The sequence below is a fragment of the Squalius cephalus genome (assembly GCF_949319135.1).
Source record: "Squalius cephalus genome assembly, chromosome: 19".
NCBI lineage: Eukaryota > Metazoa > Chordata > Actinopteri > Cypriniformes > Leuciscidae > Squalius > Squalius cephalus.
In genome coordinates this window covers 11,017,660-11,039,347 of record NC_137140.1, presented here as the reverse complement: position 1 = coordinate 11,039,347, position 21,688 = coordinate 11,017,660, and the positions used below count along the sequence as shown (strand labels likewise).

Genomic DNA, 21,688 nt, shown 5'->3' with positions numbered 1-21,688 from the left:
GTCAGTGTCGGCTGAAAAGATGAAGTTGACGATGCTGACTTGCCATCTCCGCAGTATAGTGGACGCACCTTTAGAGAGAAATGCATCTTTCATACGGTTTACAGAATCAGAGAGTATTTATTTTCAATTTGAATTGGTTCATTTAAAAGTAGACATTTCAAGCTGTCTATAGATATATTTATCATGTCTGACTGTGAGGCAAGTTTCGGTTCATTTTTGTGACGCGCTCCAGCTCACGGAGACCAAGATGGCAGAAAGCGCTTCCTGTTTGTTGTCTTTATTTTACAAAGGCACAACATTTTCTTGTTATTTAATTGTGAGTTTACACAAATACAAGAAGACCCTTTACAATATTACTCTTATCTGTATGACCAAAAATGTAGTATTTTAAGTAGTTTCCGCTGTTGTCAGGAAATTATTGCAAGTGATTGTGCCGGCGCCTCCATGTCATAGTAATCGCACTAATACTTTACCTTTCACACTCCGCACAAACACTTGAATATGCGCCTAATAATAGGACACATTTATCTAGGTTAACGTTAGATCAAGCAACCAGGTAATGTTGCTACTTACATGTTTCAAATGGTAAGCCGTATTTGAGATCAATGAATGATAGGCGAACGTTTGGATTTCCTGCCCGACATACTGTAATTATGACAAGGACCCGCCGTTAACGATCTGTCCCTCACAGACTGCACGACTTCGCCACAAGTTTTTTTTTTTTTTTTGTCTTTTTGACTAACCGACTACAATTTTGGTCACATTTGGTAACATTTAGTCGTCAATTAGGGGGCAGCCCTTATTTTTAGTTGGTTTGTTAAACAAATGACCAGTTCCCCTGTTCTTATAGTCTCTACTCCAAGTTTCCAAAATGAAAAGATCCCACTTTCTCTGCTCTTGTAGTTCAGTCTCGTGAAAAATAAAGTGTCCAAGCTTTGCAGCAGCAGCCCCCTGCTTTCATTCCATGTTTATTCACATCAAGATTCAGTCTGTCTGGTTACCTTACCAAACACTGCAGTACATGGTTAGCACAACCACTGACTTATCTGGTATGAATCCATCAGGCCCTTCAATCAGCACTATCTTGCCTGACAGCTTGCTGCATATACCACTGCAAGTCAAAGAGTTTATCCCCTGCATGCCAATTCATCTTATTTCATTTATCTCAGCTATCCTTTGCCACTTCTACATGCATGCAGGTATCTTAATGAGGGTTTTGATGTGGCATCCACCTTGCATAAGACACTGTAGATGTTAAAAAGTGTTTAATGATACAGTTCTTTAATAAGGTGGAGATGAACCTGATCCAAAGGCTAGATTAGTCCCAAACCCTCACTCTAATCCCTAAATCCTCCTCAATGTACACTCGCCTCATAAAATGCTTCCATCGCTACCTCTACTCTCCACTCTTGGCCTCAGCTATTACTGTAGATATATTTGAGTGAGATGCTGAAATCTCTTCTGAAGAACCCTAGATGAGATGAGGTGTTCTTTTTCTGAAGTGTTTTGGAGTGAATATGATAGTCTCTGTTAGTGAAACCCTTTCTGAAGGCTCAAGGAAACTCTAACATCTTATCTTTTTCATATACTACTGAAAAAACGCAGCCAGTGAGAGATATAGAGGTCCTTTCCTACATAAACATGAAGCAAGTGGCTGTAAAGATTCTGATTATGAATATCATTAATGGTTAATAGATATGTATTATCAAAGCTTCTTACCAGAGTGTGTAGTACAAGTATGGTTTATCCCTTTAACTGCTAACATGTTCCACTAACCTTTGCCAGCCACAAATATTCACACTATTTTTGTCTTTATTTGGAACACTATAATTGTAAGCCTGTTTATTGTTTTATCATTTCAAACCTAACTTATTTTTGTGAAATGTTTGGCTTGGCTACTTATTTTGATATTTTGTTATTTTATGTCATGACATTCATACATTTTTAAATGTGGCTTAATTCCACAAATACATTGGAACCAAAGAAATTTAATTTAAGACATTTTATTTACATTGCTGCAATGATTTGGAGAGGAAAAAAAGGAACAAAGATACACAAACAATCAGAGTTTGAATCAGAGTTTTTGTCTCACTCTCATGCCCATCTTGTTTATTGTCTGCACTCTTAATATTACATTTAATCTTTTTACATAATTATTCTTAAAAATGGACAAAAATCTTGGTAGCCTCATAGTGCAATGCTTGTCGTGTTCAGAGAGGAATTTGATCCAGGTAAGGCAAAGCGGGCTGGAGTGTGACTGAAAAATTCGACCTCTACCTGCAGGCTTTTGTAGGTGGGAGCATGACAAAATATTGCATATTTTTTGCAGGAGTGAGTAGAATCTCACAGGAACAGGCTTGAGCAGGTCTGAAAAATTGTTAAGGGGTACACTACAGTCTTTACAACGATATAAAGGTCTATGACTTCACTTTTATTTAAAGTTTGTATAAAAGTCACAAACTTATTGTGCGTCTGTGGCCTCATCATCTATTTGAATATGTGTATTACTTGAAATATTGTCTTTGTAGCTATAAAATAATTGGGCTCATGTCTTTAGAGGTGGTAACTATAATGAACACTAGTTTATTAGGGAGATTAGGGTTTCAACTTCTAATTTCTTTTGTCTCATTTGTAGCATGCAAACGTTGAAGAAACAATACCATTGTGTCATTATGTCTCCCTGTAGTATCAGATATACAGTATAGTATCATATGCAGCATAATCATAACGCCATCAAGATTAATTCGCTCTTTTAATACTGTTTTTTATTGGCCTTTATGTTGTATGGCATCTGTTTACTTGATTTTTGCTACATACACTTTAACTGTATGAAACATTGCACTGCCCTATAATGTAAAATTTTGTTCAAACTTAATTTATTTGTGCATTTACAAGTGTGTGTGTGTGTGTGTGTGTGTGTGTGTGTGTGTGTGTGTGTGTGTGTGTGTGTGTGTGTGTGTGTGTGTGTGTGTGTGTGTGTGATACAGATAAAGTTAATCAGATATGCACTTTACTTGTAAAGACAAGAGATGAGAGATGTGTTCATGTGCTTTACATCTTTCCATGAGGCTGAGTGTCCAAGAACTCTTAATAAAGACCACCAAAAGCTACTGCAAGTATGTGTTTGTGTGCACTTCACAGAACTATGAAAAAAGCAAAGTACATATCTTACTGGGAGTTATTTTCCAATGTTTGAAGGTCTGAATATTTGTGTCCAACAAATTATGAATGTAAGGCCTGCTGAGGGGGACAGAATAGGAACTCTTGAGTGACAGTTACAGTAAAATAAAAAAGGTTCAAATTACTAGAGAGGACTAGCAAGAAAGTACAGTGATGAGCTTGGGATGTTGACATCCATTTACCCCACTGATCTATATAAATGACTGGATTGATCATTGCGTTCTAAACTGCCAACAGGTGGTGAAGCCACCAGCAGTGTTCGGCCATCTTACGATTCCCATGCTGACTGAGGACATCATTGACTTACAACCAAAACATTGACCTAAAATCATCATGTTCAGCGTATCAGTCCCACATGAATAGTTTAAGATATATGCATGTACATTAATTGATATTTAGAACATTATCTGATATGTTTATGGTCTTTTTTGGCAGGATAAGCGATATATAGAAATCTTTAAGTTAGGTGTGTCTACTGCACACTGCACACATAACTGACCTAACACAAAATAGATTTCTTTATGTACGTTATTATGCAGGAAATATTAAGCATGAACATATATCTGGGATAATTACCAGAAATTGTTTTGAATATACATTAAATATTATAATACACACAATCTCCTATTACAAAATTTTGGCCTCCCATTCACTGCCATTATAAAGTTATTTTAATATAACTCCGATTGTATTCGTCTGAAAAAAAGAATGCCAAATGCACCTAGGATGGCTTGAGGGTGAGTCTCTGGTGTCAGCAAATACCTTTGTTTACATCCTTTTCGGGTGAAGTCCAAAGTAGTCGATTGCCGAGTTCACGTGCGTGATCATAGGTACTAAACCTATACGCGTGAACTCGGCAATCGACTACTTTGGACTTCACCCGAAAAGGATGTAAACAAAGGTATTTGCGCTGGCTTAAATAACATCATTTTTATACATTTCTTTCACATCTACTGCAGTCAGATTCACTCGTGTTCACTCTGAAGGAATCACTCACATTTTCTGTGCACTTGTAATGACACATCAAGGATGTTAAGAGGCTAAAAGCAGGTTTAGTACTTGCCCCATTGAAGTCAACAGGGTGCAAATTTTAAAAATAGAATAACTCGGTGTAGGCAACACCGATTTTTGTCGTTGTTCTCTGTATTGACAGCACTCCAAATGTACAAAAAAATGAGCTCAATGTTAAAATTGACCGGAGTTCTCCTTTAATGCTGAAGAGGACTCTAGTCTATAAGCCTCAGAATGACTGGACTTGGAAGGATTCAGACTCACTAGGAGCCTTCTGTTTGAGAAGCACCCAATACCTTCTGCTACTACTATTAACTAAATTGGAAACAAGATTAACTAATCAGTAAATAAAAGCAAATTTAGAACTAAGATAGTTCCTTATTTAGATAATCAAAAAATACTGAATGAGATTAGTTCAGCCTCATTAAGAACTATGACAAATAATAAATAATGATTAATTACTAATCCCAATATTAACATGTCTGAGAAATTGTCTTTTTTACTCTAAACATGGTCATAAAATGCATTACTAAGTGTTACCTATTCATTCTTCAAGAACTAGTGATCTGGACCATTATTTTAAAGTGAAAAACATTGTTCACTTGTATAATAATGGTCCAAATCAGTAGTTTTTAAAGATTATTTTGTGATTGTTCAAACAGCCTTCTCCAGGTTGGTAGCAATAATAAAGAGGTGATGAAAAACACTCTAAAAAAAAAAAAAAGATTCTCAAAATGTAGGCCATGTGGAGAGAAAGAGGTCCAGGTTGTTTTATGTGGTTATGTCACTGACTCCCTTTTGAAAATTCAGACACACACTGAAGCCAGGCTAACCACCTGTTGCAGTCTACTGTGAACATCTACATCAAAAGGCAAGCCTTTTCCATGCAATTCGACATGGCATGCCTTTCGTGCCATTTGTAATATTTTAAAAGGGAAATTCAAATGGTAGGAAATTGATATCTGAATTTCAATGTGATTTCTCCAATAGCTGTCAGGACTTATCAGCCAAATTGCGTGCAAGGAGTTGCTTCTTGAAAGTGGGACACTGTCAGATTATGCAGACTTGTGAGAGGGTGGAAAAGGGACTTGATTCAGAAGAAAGAAAAAAAAAAATCTGAGAAAAGAATTAGCAGAGTCATCTTCATTACTGTGAAATCCAATATTGTTCTATGTTTACCATAGTTTTACTCTGTTCAGGAGAGACTAAGAAAAGTGGTGTTCCAGGGTCAAATTGTCCGGTAACATCAAGATTACACCTTTTCCCCTCAAAAAATGTCAAATGTAATCACTGTTCAGTAAAATAAAAACACTGAATGTATGCAATTTGGGGGTTTTTCTCTTCTTTTTTTACACCTTTAATTTATTCATTTTCATCATTAATTTTTGATAAAATAAGCACATTCTTCTTAATTTTAACTTCAGTAAAAAACTCTTTTCAATAAATGAAAAAAAAAAAATCCAATTAGACAATCGGGTTGCAATCTTAAGGAAGGGCGTAATAATCTTTCAGGGAGTTCAAATTTAGCACAACACTGTCAATAGAGGTCCCACAGTAGAGCAAATGAGTGACAGCCCAGCAGCATAGCTGCAGAGAAAAATGATATCACTTACCCATTACTGATTCAGATTATCCCTGCTTAGTGATGCACCCACTGAGGAGCCTGTTGAAAGTGCCCTGGTAATTAGGGATTCTATTTTAAGGAATTTGCAAATAGAGACACCAGCTGTAACAATAGGAACTATTGTTGTATATGTTGTTGGAGCAGGGACCGAAAAAGGGACACACCCGATTGTAATAATCACATGTGAAATGTAAGTATATTAAAGAAGAGTCAAGTTAGTTTTGGATGTTTGTCTTATTAAATAGAAAAGACACATAAAACATGGTGGCAGCGTGGGCACTTCTAGATTGCTATAGATTAAAAGTTGAGAATCAGACAGTGGAGAGCTGCATCTGAACAGAGCTGCGCAATGGATGAACTAAAACACCCATGACCATTATGCATGGACACCGACAATCTTTACAAGTCCTGGAAATCCTGGAGGGACCAGTTTCATCTCTACTTGGAGCTAACAATGTGGGATGCGGAGAAAAAGACGAAAGTCAAATTGTTTCACTAATCATTGGCAGCCGAGAACTGCTGGAAACTCTGATGAGTGATGTAGCTGCGGATGCAAGAAAGGTAACGAACATTTTTGCAAATGATCACATCCATCTGATCTGGATACAGCTTGGATCCGGCTGACTAAATCATGCGTTGGGGTCGTGTCTACGCTCAGGTCCACCATCTGATCTGGATACGGCCCGGATCCAGCTGATTACAGTAAACCTCAGAATAAATACAAAGACTAACATTAGCGTAGATGCCATTCTTCTTATGATGAAGTACATTGGGTGTTATAGGAAGTGTTCCCGGTTCCGGCTGACCTAATTTATGCAGCCTAATAAACATTTAACTGATTTGAATAATAGTAATGTATAATTTTCTATGTGTATGCCAGGTTAAAGAGATGTGTTTTTAGTCTAGATTTAAACTGACAGAGTGTGCCTGCTTCCTGGACATTGTTAGGGAGACTGTTCCAGAGTTTAGGTGCTAATTAGGAAAAGGATCTACTGCCAGCAGTCGATTTTGATATTCTAGGTATTATCAATCGGCCAGAATTTTGAGATCGCAATAGACGTGAAGGACTATAATGCGTTAAGAGCTCGCTCAAGTACTAGGGAGCTAAACCATTTAGTGCTTTGTAAGTGATCAGCAATATTTTAAAATGTATATGATGTTTAGTAGGCAGCCAATGCAGTGTTGACAGAACTGGGCTAATATGGTCATACTTCCTGGTTCTGGTAAGAACTCGAGCTGCTGTGTTTTGGACCAGCTGTAGTTTGTTTATTAAGTGTGCAGGGCAACCACCCAGTAGAGCATTACAATAATCTAGCCTTGAGGTCATGAATGCATGAACTAACTGTTCCGCATTTTTCGTTGAAAGCATATGTCGTAATTTAGATATATTTTTAAGATGGAAGAAAGTGATTTTACAGATGCTAGAAACGTGGCTTTCAAATGAAAGATTAGTATCAAAGAGCACACCCAGGTTCCTAACCGATGACGAAGACTTGAGAGAGCCGCCATCAATTGTTATACAGTATTCCAAGTAGTTTTTGGCCCAATTATTAGAAACTGAGTGTTGATCCTGTCAATAAAAAAATAAAAAAATAAACTGCTGATACTCAGTCAAAACTGGAGAATCAGATGCAAAGCACTGTAAAGTCAGACATCCTAGAATCTGTTGTTACAAAAGCAGGACGTTTAGTTAAGAAACCTTAACACTTACAAGACTATGTCACATGAAGAAAAAAAAGAAAGAAATGTAAAACTGTTGTGATGGAAATGTGAAACATGTTATAAGAAAATTATGTATAGTTCTTGCCTGTACCATAAATTGGTATATTAGGAGTTATGTTTGGAATGTTAGTTCTTAATAAAAATAAGTACAAATTAAAAGAAGAACAATTGGAACTTGTTGTAGGGAGATCGGGTTTAGTTGTAACATGGGGAGAGTTGTAACACTACCAATTCCACAAATCAGGGATAAAACAGGAGTCATGTGACAGTTTCAGTTTCCTCAGGCTTCCTTTACGATCCCACATGGAGGTTTACCAGTCTGTGTTGCTGTCTCTCCTGAAGCTACAGCAGAAAATCTAATTCTGAGGTAAGAAATTAAAAAAATAACAAGATAATATTTTGTTTAGTGCTTCTACCGTTGTAGATAATGTTGTATGAGTTATATCAGGTCAAACTGTAGTTTGTCTAGTAAAGAATGGTGTATCAACCTCCTGCTAATTTCAGCTCCTCTTCAGCTCACCTGCCCCCCGGCTCCTCAACAGCTCACCTGCCGCCTGGCTCCTCTTCAGCTCACCTGCCCCCCGGCTTTTCAACAGCTCACCTGCAGCCTGGCTCCTCTTCAGCTCACCTGCCCCCCGGCTTTTCAACAGCTCACCTGCCGCCTGGCTCCTCTTCAGCTCACCTGCCCCCCGGCTTTTCAACAGCTCACCTGCCGCCCGGCTCCTCTTCAGCTCACCTGCCCCCCGGCTTTTCAACAGCTCACCTGCCGCCCGGCTCCTCTTCAGCTCACCTGCCCCCCGGCTTTTCAACAGCTCACCTGCCGCCCGGCTCCTCTTCAGCTCACCTGCCCCCCGGCTTTTCAACAGCTCACCTGCCGCCCGGCTCCTCTTCAGCTCACCTGCCCCCCGGCTTTTCAACAGCTCACCTGCCGCCCGGCTCCTCTTCAGCTCACCTGCCGCCCGGCTCCTCTTCAGTTCACCTGCCGCCCGGCTCCTCTTCAGCTCACCTGCCACCCGGCTCCTCTTCAGCTCACCTGCTACCCAGCTCCTCTTCAGCTCACCTGCCGCCTGGCTCCTCAACAGCTCACCTGCCGCCTTGCTCCTCTTCAGCTCACCTGCCGCCCGGCTCCTCTTCAGCTCACCTGCCGCCCGGCTCCTCTTCAGCTCACCTGCCGCCCGGCTCCTCTTCAGCTCACCTGCTACCCGGCTCCTCTTCAGCTCACCTGCCGCCTGGCTCCTCAACAGCTCACCTGCCGCCTTGCTCCTCTTCAGCTCACCTGCTGCATGGCTCCTCTTCAGTTCACCTGCCGCCTGGCTCCTCTCCATCTCACCTGCCGCACTGGTTCCTCTCCATCTCACCCGCCGCCCGGTTCATCTCCAGCCTCTCATGCTGTCCACCTGCACTCCGATGAGATGCCGAGCACCTCGGGGTCCATCGTAGGTCAGTTGTTCAGTCCATCACTCATTAGGCCATTTCCAAAAGCAGGCCCAAGGAAAGAGACAGGTTGGGGTAGGAAGAAGAGGCACTCGGAAATCCTCACTGATACACCATATAAAAATGGCATTGGAAGAGGAGGAGCGTCGAAAAGGGAAAAACATCAGAAAAAAAAATCTTGGGGAGTGAGAATAGCAAAAACAAGAAGGTAAAAAAACCTGCCGGGAAAAGGGTGAAGGCTGATAACTCCTCTTCAGAAGAGGAAGATTTCTGTATCGTCTGCATGGAACAATTTAGAAATTCGAGACCCAAAGAAGTGTGGGTCAAGTGTGTTTTATGTAGCTTTTGGGCCCATCAGGCATGCACTCCAGGCCTGACCAATTTCATTTGTCACTATTGTGACTCTGATTAACAATGCATTTCATTTGTTTGTTCTTGTCACCATTGTGACTAATAAAGAATGCATTTCATTTGTTCGTTCTGTGGAATGGGGGTAAATATGTTTATGTAAATTTGCTCTCACTCACACACACACACACCCACACCCATATGAATTCTGCACATACAGACATGCACACACAAACGCACACGTGTGCATGCACAAACACACACAATAGGCACATACACCATATTCACACTTATTTTATTGTTGCAGCCACTCATTTAAAATAAAACTGTTGTTGTGGCATATCACTTGGAGTACCCTTAGTTTTTGTGCATTTTGTCTACCTGCTACAACTTACCCCAGTATGTTACAACCTACCCCAGTAGTGGCCATCTTGTATTTGTCATTATCTCACAAAGTCAGTGATATAGTTGAAGAAATTTTAATTGTTGCCATTTGTAGTATAAAAATGTGGGTACTTTAACTAAAAGTTTCAAACGTGTAGCAAAAAAAAAAAAAAAAAGGGTAGTTTTATGTGCTGAAGAAAAAAGTGTTACAACCATACACGGTCTCCCCCATATCATATGTTGTTGGAGTAGGGGCCGAAAAAGGGACACACCCTAGTGTAATCACATCTGAAATGTGGGTAGGGGCTCACAAGTTTATTAAAGAAGAGTCAAGTTAGTTTTGGATGTTTGTGTTATTAAATTGAAAAGACACATAAAACACCAGCCACAATATTCAATATACCAGGAGTCAGAGCTCCTGACATTAGAGCAAATTTAAAATGCTGGCTAAAGTATTTATGCATTGCAATGGATTGCAAACTCCGAAATAAACACAGGATTTAATTGCAGCAGTTTTTTCTTTAATTCTAATTAACTCAAAACAAACACTTCAGAAGGTACAAGAAACAAAACACAGGTAGCAGAACAACACCTAACTACTGACAAGACAGACCAAAGCTGACTGAAACACAGGCTGCATAAATACCAAAGACAAACCAAGGAGATAATCAATGAAACATAAAACAGGTGTGCTAGTAACTGAATCAGTAACCTATAACACGGTAGTAAAATATATATATATATATATATATATATATTAGGGGTAATTAATCGTTTCTACGATGCATCGCGATGCAGACGAGGATGATTCGGTATCGGTTCAGTAATAGACCATGACTGATTATAATGTACTGGCGCTTTTCTGACGTCATTTGTCACGTACGTGCTTTGCCTTTGTCGCGGTAGCATTCAATGGCAGAGGGAGGTGAGACGCGAGTGCGAGAAAATTAAAAATGCTCCAACTACTTTAAAAGCCTACATCTGGGCACATTTCAGCTTTTATGAATTTATATATATATATATATATATATATATATATATATATATATATATATATATATATATATATATATATATATATATATATATATGTATGTATATATTTACGAGAAAGGAAACAAGCACAAAACACAGAAAACAGAGCATAAACCTTGCAATGCTTTATACAATACAGATACAGTTTCAAAGCAGCTTTACAGTGATACACAGGAAATTAATTGATCAATGATGCAAACAGAATTCAATTCTTATGTAAAGCAGCTCTAAGAAGACATTGAATGTCAGACAGTGTAATCTGCTCTGACCATATCCTGAGTGTACTAGAGTCTGCCAGATCCAATTCCACTCCACCCAGATGTTGCCATTTGATTATTTTTTGATCATTTGAAAACCAGTAAGGGACATTTCAATGATCATTGTCTGCATCTCTTCAGTTTTCTATAATTGACCTCACAGATAATTAACTGCTGTTGCTTCCAAATTAACTTTACATCTGCCTGAATCTTCTCGTTCAATCCTGGATGGACCTCAAAGACCCTTTCTCCCTAATCTTACAGTTCAATCAATATAGTAATAATAAGTATTAATAATTGACTTTTTATTTAACTGTATACCCAGAGGAGAACTGGCCCCGGTGTAGCATGGTTTCTCAAGGTTCCCCCCATTTTACCAATTATCCAACATCAAATGGAGTTTTTAATCATCAAGAAAAATTAACTGCACAACTCTTTCATGAAAAGTGAAACAAACTGATTTTCTCTATGTTTAGGTGATTGGTGGTTAGCTGTAGTTGCCACACAGTCATGTGCACAGGCTTCAGAGTTCAGCGTAAACTCTGGATCAGACCTCTGAACCGGGTTGGATTTGTTTGGTTGTCAACTTCAACATACTCTGAAAATTCTTCAGCTTTTTCCAGTTTGTTCAGCTAGCTTCTTGCAGCAAACCTCAGGAGTGCATATATTGTGTGTGCATTTCGAATAATGAGATTCTCAAGTAAGAGCTCCCCCGTATGGTGGCCCAGTAGTGCACAACACAAAGAAATTTAAACAACACAACAGAAACAAGCCACAACACAACAAAATTGCCACAACGGAAATGCACCCACTCCATTCCTCTGCCACTATAGAGGGTGCGTTAAAGCTAAGGACTTTATGGTGTAACAAAATCCACATTTTGTACATTTTACAGTGGTACCCTTTTTTTAACCATTAGCCAAGTAATTTATATAGCTATGCAAATTTAAAATGTAATTTACAGTATAAGCTGTTCAAAATTAGTAATATTGTTAGACCATTACCTCTAGTGCAAAGCCCAATTTTTGTTTTTTACATAAATTAACAATTTGTGTTATTAATAATAAATAAGATGCATTAAATTGATCAAATGTAACAGTAAAGACATTTATAATGTCACACAATTTCTATTTCAAATAAATCTTATTAAGATAAATCTTAATCTATAAAGAAACAGCATTGTGAAATGAATACAACAGTAATCATATGTGCATTGCAATGCACATACAGTATTATTGCATGCATGCATTATGTGCATTTAATATGTGTCCATTAAAAACATTTTTATGGTAAAAACTGTTAAAAATTTGGATTTCGTTATCCCATTGCCCCTTGTAAATCCTGCATGTTAACTTTAAGACACGTGGTTAAGAAACGACACAGTGAAATTGGCAACAGACGGCTCTATTGGCTCATTCAAGGGTTCATAAAATATATTGGTACAGTATTATATTGTGCATTGTAAAATTGACTGGGCAAACGGTGCCTCTATTGGCTCATATGGGAAATTCAAGGGTTCATAAAATATATTGGTACAGTAAAAACTGTTCAAAATTAGGGTTTTGTTAGTCCATTACCACTAGTAAAGCTTGCATGTCAGCTTTAATACACCTTTATAGAAAGGGCACTGTGGGCTGATTACACAATAGAATGTTAATGTAGGCTATTGCCCCATAGAAACTTCAAGGGTTCATAAAAATATCTTGGATATCAAAATTTGAATTTCATTAGATCATTAGACCCTGCATTAAATCCCTCAGCTCATTCAACCCTAACAGGGTTTAATAATATATTTATTTTAATTAAAATTGACACTTGTCAATAAGTAGCAAATGAATATATAGGCCCTATTTGTGTGAGAGCATATAGGACCATTTCCGTTGTGTTATAGCTTGTTTCCGTTGTATTGTGGCTTGTTTCCATTTCGTTGTGTTGTGCAGCACTATGCCTGTAAATTTGCACACATTTACATATTCTTTCCAAGTCTGTTAAACGAAGTTCAAAACCTAACATAATACAAAAATGATTAAGAGAACAATTTGCCACATTTCTGCAGTAATACTACCATTTTGAAATATATTCTGAATCTAAAAAATGAAAAACTATCAAAACAATTAGATGTAGCTGAACACTATACACAATCTTTCTATTTCATTTCCATCCAAAAGGGGAAACTTACAGGAATAATTTTGTACTGTAATGTAAACACAGACCATGTAACACATACTGCAGTAAATTTTAAAGAGTAGAGAGTGACAAACTTTGCTAGTACTATGGAAGAATGGCTTGATCTGATAAATGTATTAAGGGTTTTGGTAGATTTAGTGCTTTTTAAATGTGAATTAACTACTGTGTCAGGTTAAAAAATGGTTATGAAAATTTTTATTTTTTTTTAAAGTGTTGTATTTTATCTTCTTTTTTATAGCATATTTTATATATATGCTATATCGACTTTAAGAATCCCTTGATCAACTGAATTTTAGATTTATGTTAAACATTGTTCTAATATTGCATGTATTTGTTAGTGCTACTGACAGTTATTTGTAATGTAATGTTTTAATATTGTGCGCACCTGTGTTAAACTAGCATTTGCTAACTCTGGTACAAAACATCTTTTCGTAAGATTAATGTATTTTGTACATTGTCCCTGACAAATAAACTAATAAAATAAATAAATGATTGTATTTTTTTATCTTAAAATACACACTATGTTTTTTTCTGGTGTATTGACTGCAACAGACAAAAAGATTGTCAGTAATTCATCGAAATACATCTCTATTGCCCCAACCAAACCCTGAAGCAGTAGTCATTAATTCTCTGTGTTTTTCCACTGTCACACGCACTTTGTAATATCAAATGTATTAACTTAGTATTTAGAAATGAGATTCATTTAGATAATGTACATTTTACGTGATCCGTATTATGTGATTTTTATTCAAGTGTGGGGTTGAAAACTTCTGGAAAGGAAAATAAGGGACAATCATGGTTCTTTATAGGAAAATAAGGGGCACTCAAAATATTTGTTCTGTACCACACAGTCATTTCAGTATCTGCAGTTAAGTGTGTACAAAATGTGTTTAAAAGTTTCTCAGAAATAAACATATTTGGATCATTCCGTGTCAAAACCACACACATTTCAGAAACTTTCCCGGCTCAAATATTTGATTTTGTTTTGTTTTTGTTTTTTTCTGAAGAAAAACAAACATAAATAAAGAAGAAAGACAAAATATTAAATGTGATGGATGTATATTTACTGAGTAAATTGCTGTTTTGTAGAGGGGGGGTCAGAATGACAATTTTCACCTGAGATTTGGAGTCAGATTACAGGGGTCAAAAATGACTTTAGAACAGCATCATTATTTTATTTTTTATATTTCATATTTTGTAGGTCCATTACTGAAATTTGTTGACTTTAGTAATCTTTGTTGCATTATATGCCAACGGTGAAAGTTCAGAAATGGGAAAAGCACTTCTTGTGATTTTTTGCCCAAAGTTTACATGCCTGTATATAAATATATCTTAATATCCTTTTAGATTCTAATTCTTAACTTTTCTTTTGGTTTCTTAGTTTTTTATTCAGAAGGAAACCCAGAGCAAAAAGAGTTTCTTTCCCCCCATATTTGCGTGATGGTAAAAGCTTTTTTTTTTTTATTGTAAGTTTTTTTATTTTAGTTTTAATTGCAAGAATTCTAAAACAGATAAACAGATTTGGGAAAAGGGTTTATTTTGATTTGCTCCATTTGTTTTGGCTTATTAGTACAGCTGATACATCAGTGACATTTTATTCTCCTTGTGCTTGTCACACACACTGAGGCAAATTCATTACTCCATCATTACATGTTTGTCTTAGGTCATTGACATTGCCATTGAAATTTTTTCCCGTCTGGCATTCAAAGCTGATTTGATCCTCATGTGGTGAGATTTTATTTTCCTGATCACCCCCTCTCAGCCGTATACCTCTTTTATCCATTTCCTCCACCGTCACTGAACAGGGCTCTGAAACAAACCCAACTTCTCACTGTCAGTGTTACTTTATATATTCATTGAGTCATCAGAACCAGAACTACAACTTCAACTACAAGATTACATCAAACTTGCAAATAAATAAACAGTACAGTAAGAAAAGCTTAACATGTTTTTGAGATATAGATAATGATGTAGCATAGTCATACTTACTTAAACACCTAATATTCCCTCTCCATTGGCCTTGTTCACAGGTCAGGTATTTGGAGTAGGGGTGATTCTGATCCAGTGTGTATGTATAAAAGCAGCTGTATTCAACTTTCTCCCCTGAATTGTATTCATTTTTTGTCATATTTGTTGTATCTGCAAAGTCCACTTTTGGTGGTAGCCCACACTTTTCTGAAGGCATTTCTGAAGGTAAAGCAAAGTTATTATTTTATTTTTAGACTATTTTCAACAACAAGAAAATGTGGCATTAAAAAAATCTCAATATCAGCCACATGGCTTTATTATGGCCTTAAACCATAGAACATGTTATTAATGTAATATGCACATTATTAATATAAGAATTTGTATTCTAAAATGTTTTTAAAAATGACTTTCTGTATTGAAGAGATCTTGGTTGGATTCTTCTTTATAATATATTATAACTACATTTAAATTAGACTTTGTATGCTGTTGCTAGGTTATTCTGGGTTGTTGAGTCAGACACATTTAGGGAATGGGATGTGCCATTCTCCATTTGACAAGGACTATCAGAAGAAAAAGTTCTCATATGTGTATCATACGTAATTAACATACCAGTGCATTGCAGTGTGCCTGTCCATTCAGTCTGGGGATTACAGGTGATTAGTACAGGCTGCTCTGGTTCAAACCCAGGATGACACTTATATTGTATTCTTGAACTGATTTTGTATTTTGGTCTCTGTTCTCCCACAATCGTTGCATTTACGATGTTTGGTGCTGCACACATTTTTTCTGTAAAAAAAAAAAAAAAAAAAATCCATCATACTAATTTGAATTCATATTATATGCACAAATTGAAATATTTAATGTCAGAACATACCAACACACAGTGATTTTGGTGTCCATCCGTCTCGTGTGCATGTGGCTTCTGCTGCCATTTCATCATAACCAGACATGCAAGAGTAATATTGTTTTGCTCCAAATTTCATATCTCCACTGAAGTAATAGTACGGCCTATACACATGCTGGTCATTTGGAACTTCACATTTAATATCTGAAACAAGATTTCCATTATTTTTAGTAGCATGCAGTAAATTCAGATCGTAATCCAGAAGTGTTTCTCTATAATCTTACCCTGACAAACAGGCTCATTATCCCACTTCCCATCATCTTGGCATTTAAATGATTTGGTGATTTCTTTTGTAAAAAAAATCCAGTATTTTTCAGAGCAGGTGATCTCCACTCTTTCTCCAGCTCTGAAAATAGTTTTACCCTCTGGTGTGATCTTTTCTACTCCATATGTGGTTGACTTAAGCTCACACGTTACTTCTGTACAAGACATAATTATGTAGAAATAAGCGTAAAAAGAGATCAAATATGTGTGAAACTGGATTTGCATGCTTTATCTTTTGCAGGAAACAAATGATTCTGAGAAATAAAATAAAATAAATCCTAAAATGGAAGAAAAAAAATAGCTTCCCATTAATAGAGTACAATTTGTTTTCCTTAAATAAGTATTAGAGGTACATTTTCTATTTTGAGAACATTTAGATATATTTGCTAAACTATTATTTGAAAATTAAGCAAGTAGTAAGTAGTTATTCATAAGTAGTAGCCTAAGTGGTTATTAGCTGATTTTGTAGTTACCAAATAATAATGCTAGCCATGTCACACACTTTGCATGCAAATGCTGTTGCCTCATGATTTTCCCCAATAAAAAAATAACAAGCAAAACATTTTCCTTTCAATTAAAACATAGAAATCAACATTGTATTGTCCATTTTCTCACTTACCTAAACACCTAATATTCCCTCTCCATTGGCCTTGTTCACAGGTCAGGTATTTGGAGTAGGGGTGATTCTGATCCAGTGTGTATGTATAAAAGCAGCTGTATTCAACTTTCTCCCCTGAATTGTATTCATTTTTTGTCATTTTTGTTGTATATGCAAAGTCCACATTTGGTGGTAGCCCACACTTTTCTGAAGGCAAAGCAAAGTTATTATTTTATTTTTAGACTATTTTCAACAACAAGAAAATGTGGCATTAAAAATCTCAATATCAGCCACATTGCTTTTTATGGCCTTAAACCATAGAACATGTTATTAATGTAATATGCACATTATTAATATAAGAATTTGTATTCTAAAATGTTTTTAAAAATGACTTTCTGTATTGAAGAGATCTTGGTTGGATTCTTCTTTATAATATATTATAACTACATACAGTATAAATTAGACTTTGTATGCTGTTGCTAGGTTATTCTGGGTTGTTGAGTCAGACACATTTAGGGAATGGGATGTGCCATTCTCCATTTGACACGGACTATCAGAAGAAAAAGTTCTCATATCTGTATCATACGTAATTAACATACCAGTGCATTGCAGTATGCCTGTCCAGTCAGTCTGGGGATTACAGGTGATTAGTACAGGCTGCTCTGGTTCAAACCCAGGATGACACTTATATTGTATTCTTGAACTGATTTTGTATTTTGGTCTCTGTTCTCCCACAATCTTTGCATTTGCGATGTTTGGTGCTGCACACATTTTTTCTGTAAAAAAAAAAAAAAAAAAAAATTCCATCATACTATTTTGAATTCATATTACATCAACAAATTGAAAGATTTAATGTCAGAACATACCAACACACAGTGGTTTTGGTGTCCATCCGTCTCGTGTGCATGTGGCTTCTGCTGCCATTTCATCATAACCAGATATGCAAGAGTAATATTGTTTTGCTCCAAATTTCATATCCTTACTGAAGTAATAGTACGGCCTAGACACATGCTGGTTATTTGGAACTTCACATTTAATATCTGAAACAAGATTTGCATTATTTTTAGTAGCATGCAGTAAATTCAGATCGTAATCCAGAAGTGTTTCTCTATAATCTTACCCTGACAAACAGGCTCATTATCCCACTTCCCATCATCTTGGCATTTAAATGATTTGGTGATTTCTTTTGTAAAAAAAATCCAGTATTTTTCAGAGCAGGTGATCTCCACTCTTTCTCCAGCTCTGAAAATAGTTTTACCCTCTGGTGTGATCTTTTCTACTCCATATGTGGTTGACTTAAGCTCACACGTTACTTCTGTACAAGACATAATTATGTAGAAATAAGCGTAAAAAGAGATCAAATATGTGTGAAACTGGATTTGCATGCTTTGTCTTTTGATTCTGAGAAATAACATTTAAAAAGAATCCTAAAATGGAAGAAAAAAAAAGAGCTTCCCACTAATAGAGTACAATTTGTTTTCCTTAAATAAGTATTAGAGGCACATTTTCTATTTTGAGAACATTTAGATATATTTGCTAAACTATTATCTGAAAATTAAGCAAGTAGTAAGTAGTTATTCATAAGTAGTAAGTGGTTATTAGCTGATTTTGTAGTTACCAAATAATAATGCTAGCCGTGTCACACACTTTGCATGCAAATACTGTTGCCTCATGATTTTCCCCAATAAAAAAATAACAAGCAAAAAATATTCCTTTCAATTAAAACATAGAAATCAACATCAATTGGACCCTTTCTACAGCATGACAGAAATACAAGTAAAAAAATCTCATTCCATTTTCTCAAATTTTACAAATTGGTGTGTTGGCTGCATTCATCAAGTTCCACCTTTTATTGTAAAAAAAAAAAAAAAAGGAAAAAAAAATCAAACTCAGATCAGACATATTTTATTTAATGTATGGGAATTTTATATATATAAAAACCAGATTTAACTTAGTGATATGTTAACTTATGCTTAATTTACAATTTTGTTTTTTTAAATTTGCAATTTTGAATGGGTTAATCTATTTTTAGAATGTTTCATTGTATATTTGTTCAAATTACGCTACCAGGTTTTTCGCACAATGAAAGACATATGGATATAAGGATTTTAGTATTATTTCCCATATGATTCGTTTATTATGTAATAATAATGGTGCATTACCATCACATTCTGGCTTCAGAGTCCAGCCAAATTTAGAGCATTTGGGAATTCCCTCTCTTGGCTTGAACCCTTTAAAACATCCGTATTTTAATCTGGCATCTTTCTGGAATTTTTGCATTTTCTCACCAACATAACCATTTTGTATAACAGGTGCTGCGCATGTTATCTCTGTGTGAAAAGCAAAGGAAAGAGGAATAGGTAAATTGGTGCATTGAATATAGCACAGAAATCTGTGATCAGTGGGTGAAGATACGAACAAACAATAAATTAAACAATGGAATGCACCTTTGCACGTTGGAATCGAGTCACTCCATTCGCCCGTCTCTGTGCAGTGAATGTCACTACTTCCATCTATCATTTTGTCAGTAGATGCACACTCAAAGCGAATTAAATCACCATAACTTCCCTCGTCTGTGTTGCCCGATGCAGTCACACCTCCGTCTGTCCGAATGGCTGGACATTTCACAGCTAGGTAATAAAAAAATAAATATGAAAATAAATAAATAAACCAACAAACCAGTCACTGAAATTATAATTCTGTTGAATAATGTAGCTTACGGGTCCCTATCAGAAGTATATGATGGAGAAAAATCAAAAGACAAAAAAGGAAAATAGTGACTTTCAAGAAAGCGTACCCTCACATACAGGGAGAGTATTATCCCATCCTTCAGATCTGCAGGTACGCTGATTGATTCTGCTTGTCATTTCAAACCTGTGAACACAATGTTTTTACACTTTTTACAAGTTCAAAGAGTGTTAAAATGATAGAATGTATTTCATACATTAGAATAAAAAGCAAAAAGCACAATTACCCTTTCTTGCAAGTATACAACACTGTTGCTCCAAAAACAAACTCCGACCCCTTTATAAGTTTAAAATCACCATTTGCTATGTCCCCTGGTTGACTACATTTTTTATCTGCAGAAATCAACCAAGTTTTACTCTGCATGCATAATGACATTGATTTAATAACCAATAAAATTATGTGGTCATCATATTGTCCATTTTCTCACTTGCACATGGTCGCTCAACGACTGTCTTCCATTTTCCTTTTTCACACTTTAATTTATACATGCCAGTATAACCTGTCATGCATTTCACTTTCACTGTTTCACCATCACTGTATGAAGCTTTAGCAACTGGTTCATTGTTTTCATATGTAATGTCCTTTTGAAGACATTCTGAGAAGCACAAACAAACATTACACAAAGACATAACTGTCAAACTGTCATGTACATTAAATGCTGAAATTCATGCACAACTAGTCCACACTCTTTAAAGTTACAGTTTGGCAAGTGCATATAATATGCCATTTATATTGAAGTCAATAAAATAAAATAAAAAAAGACATTTAATTAAATAACAATAACAAAAAAAATCACTTGCCTTGACATTGGGCACAATTCAAGGAAAACAACCAAAAGACGAAGCTAAAGAGTTTTACAGGATCTCTCATTTTGGGCTCAATTCACAAGTCCTTTTTTGGTCTGTCTCTGATACTCTTGCCTGCTAGGGGATCAACAAGCTAAAATGTCAAAAATAGTTTTTTCTTATACCAGACCACTCTGTGCACAAGCACTATTTCATGTAAAAACAAAAAAAACAAAAATCTTATCTGATGCAGAAATATGTTTTTGTCATTTAGACACACCAAGATAAGTTACCTTAGAGAAGTCAAACTTATTGAGTCATATTTATGCAACATATAAACAGGAAGCAAAGGGCAGGTTACAAAATAATTGCCATGTTCACCTCTGAACTCTGTAGCTTAATCCTGTTAATGTTTTTCTCTGGCTCATGCTTGAATCAAATCATAAATTAAATTATGTTTTGAATAAATCTGTCCCGGCCATAGAGCATTACGAATTGTTGAGATTGAAGAAGATTCACAACACTTTCAAACTTTCAAACATTGCCATAGTACAATCATTGCAAAATGTATCTGTAACTGCAATTGCAAAATGTGTCCATCATAATTGAGCAATCAACTGAACAGAGAGAGAGAGAGAGAGAGAGAGAGAGAGAGAGAACGAGAACCTTATCAAGGTTCCCTTAACTTTCTCATTTAAGACCAGACTAAGCTCTCTCTTTTTTGTTTGCAAATCATTGTACAATACATAATTATGTGCATCAACCAACTGCAATTCCATTATAGGGCCCCTATTATGGATTTTTGAAAATGACCTTTCATGTAGTGTGTAACATAGCTCTAAGTGAATGAAAACATCCTGCAAAGGTTTAAATCTGAAAGTGGACCGTATATAAAGTTATTGTCTTTCAAAAGTAAGAGTCGACTCGGAGTCAATTAAATTAATCGTTTTTCAAACGATTCATAAGCCGTTTCGTTGTGACGTCAAGACGAAACATCAGCATATTGCAGACACCAGGGAAAACTTGAACCTCAAACCTGCAGCTGATTCCTGTGGATACTGGATAGCATCATGTCGAGAAGACGCTGTGCTCTACAATGTGAAGGTAAAGCCAGTTTCTTTTCACTGGCCAAGGATGAGCATGTGAAGAATCAATGGTTAAAATTCATCTTTACCATGATATCACAGCAGTATAATTTTAAGGACTAGAAAGAAATAAGTTTAGGACTTTTGCTGTGTT

At 36.3% G+C, this 21,688-nt stretch overlaps 1 protein-coding gene across 1 annotated transcript; it reads right to left on the bottom strand.

The window, feature by feature from the left end:
- Positions 1-14,697: 14,697 nt before the first annotated feature.
- Positions 14,698-20,745, bottom strand: LOC307147257 (complement factor H-like). The gene is made up of 15 exons (XM_079851877.1): positions 20,465-20,745; positions 20,092-20,259; positions 19,891-19,996; positions 19,714-19,790; positions 19,364-19,546; positions 19,079-19,246; positions 18,037-18,231; positions 17,783-17,956; positions 17,516-17,692; positions 16,938-17,123; positions 16,279-16,473; positions 16,025-16,198; positions 15,760-15,936; positions 15,172-15,369; positions 14,698-14,991 (listed from the first exon to the last, which is right to left on the bottom strand). Exons 1-15 carry the CDS (start codon positions 20,532-20,534, stop codon positions 14,795-14,797), a joined length of 2,445 nt encoding a protein of 814 aa, XP_079708003.1. The 5' UTR covers positions 20,535-20,745; the 3' UTR covers positions 14,698-14,794.
- Positions 20,746-21,688: the final 943 nt, after the last annotated feature.

Excerpts from the sequence above, each read along its gene's own strand:
- LOC307147257 (XM_079851877.1), bottom strand. The coding sequence starts at position 20,534 with ATGAGAGATCCTGTAAAACTCTTTAGCTTCGTCTTTTGGTTGTTTTCC. Across the intron at positions 16,199-16,278 it reads TAATGAGCCTGTTTGTCAGG|ATATTAAATGTGAAGTTCCA; the intron begins GTAAGATTATAG and ends ATCTTGTTTCAG. Across the intron at positions 14,992-15,171 it reads AGGGAATATTAGGTGTTTAA|AGCCCTGTTCAGTGACGGTG; the intron begins GTAAGTATGACT and ends GGTTTGTTTCAG.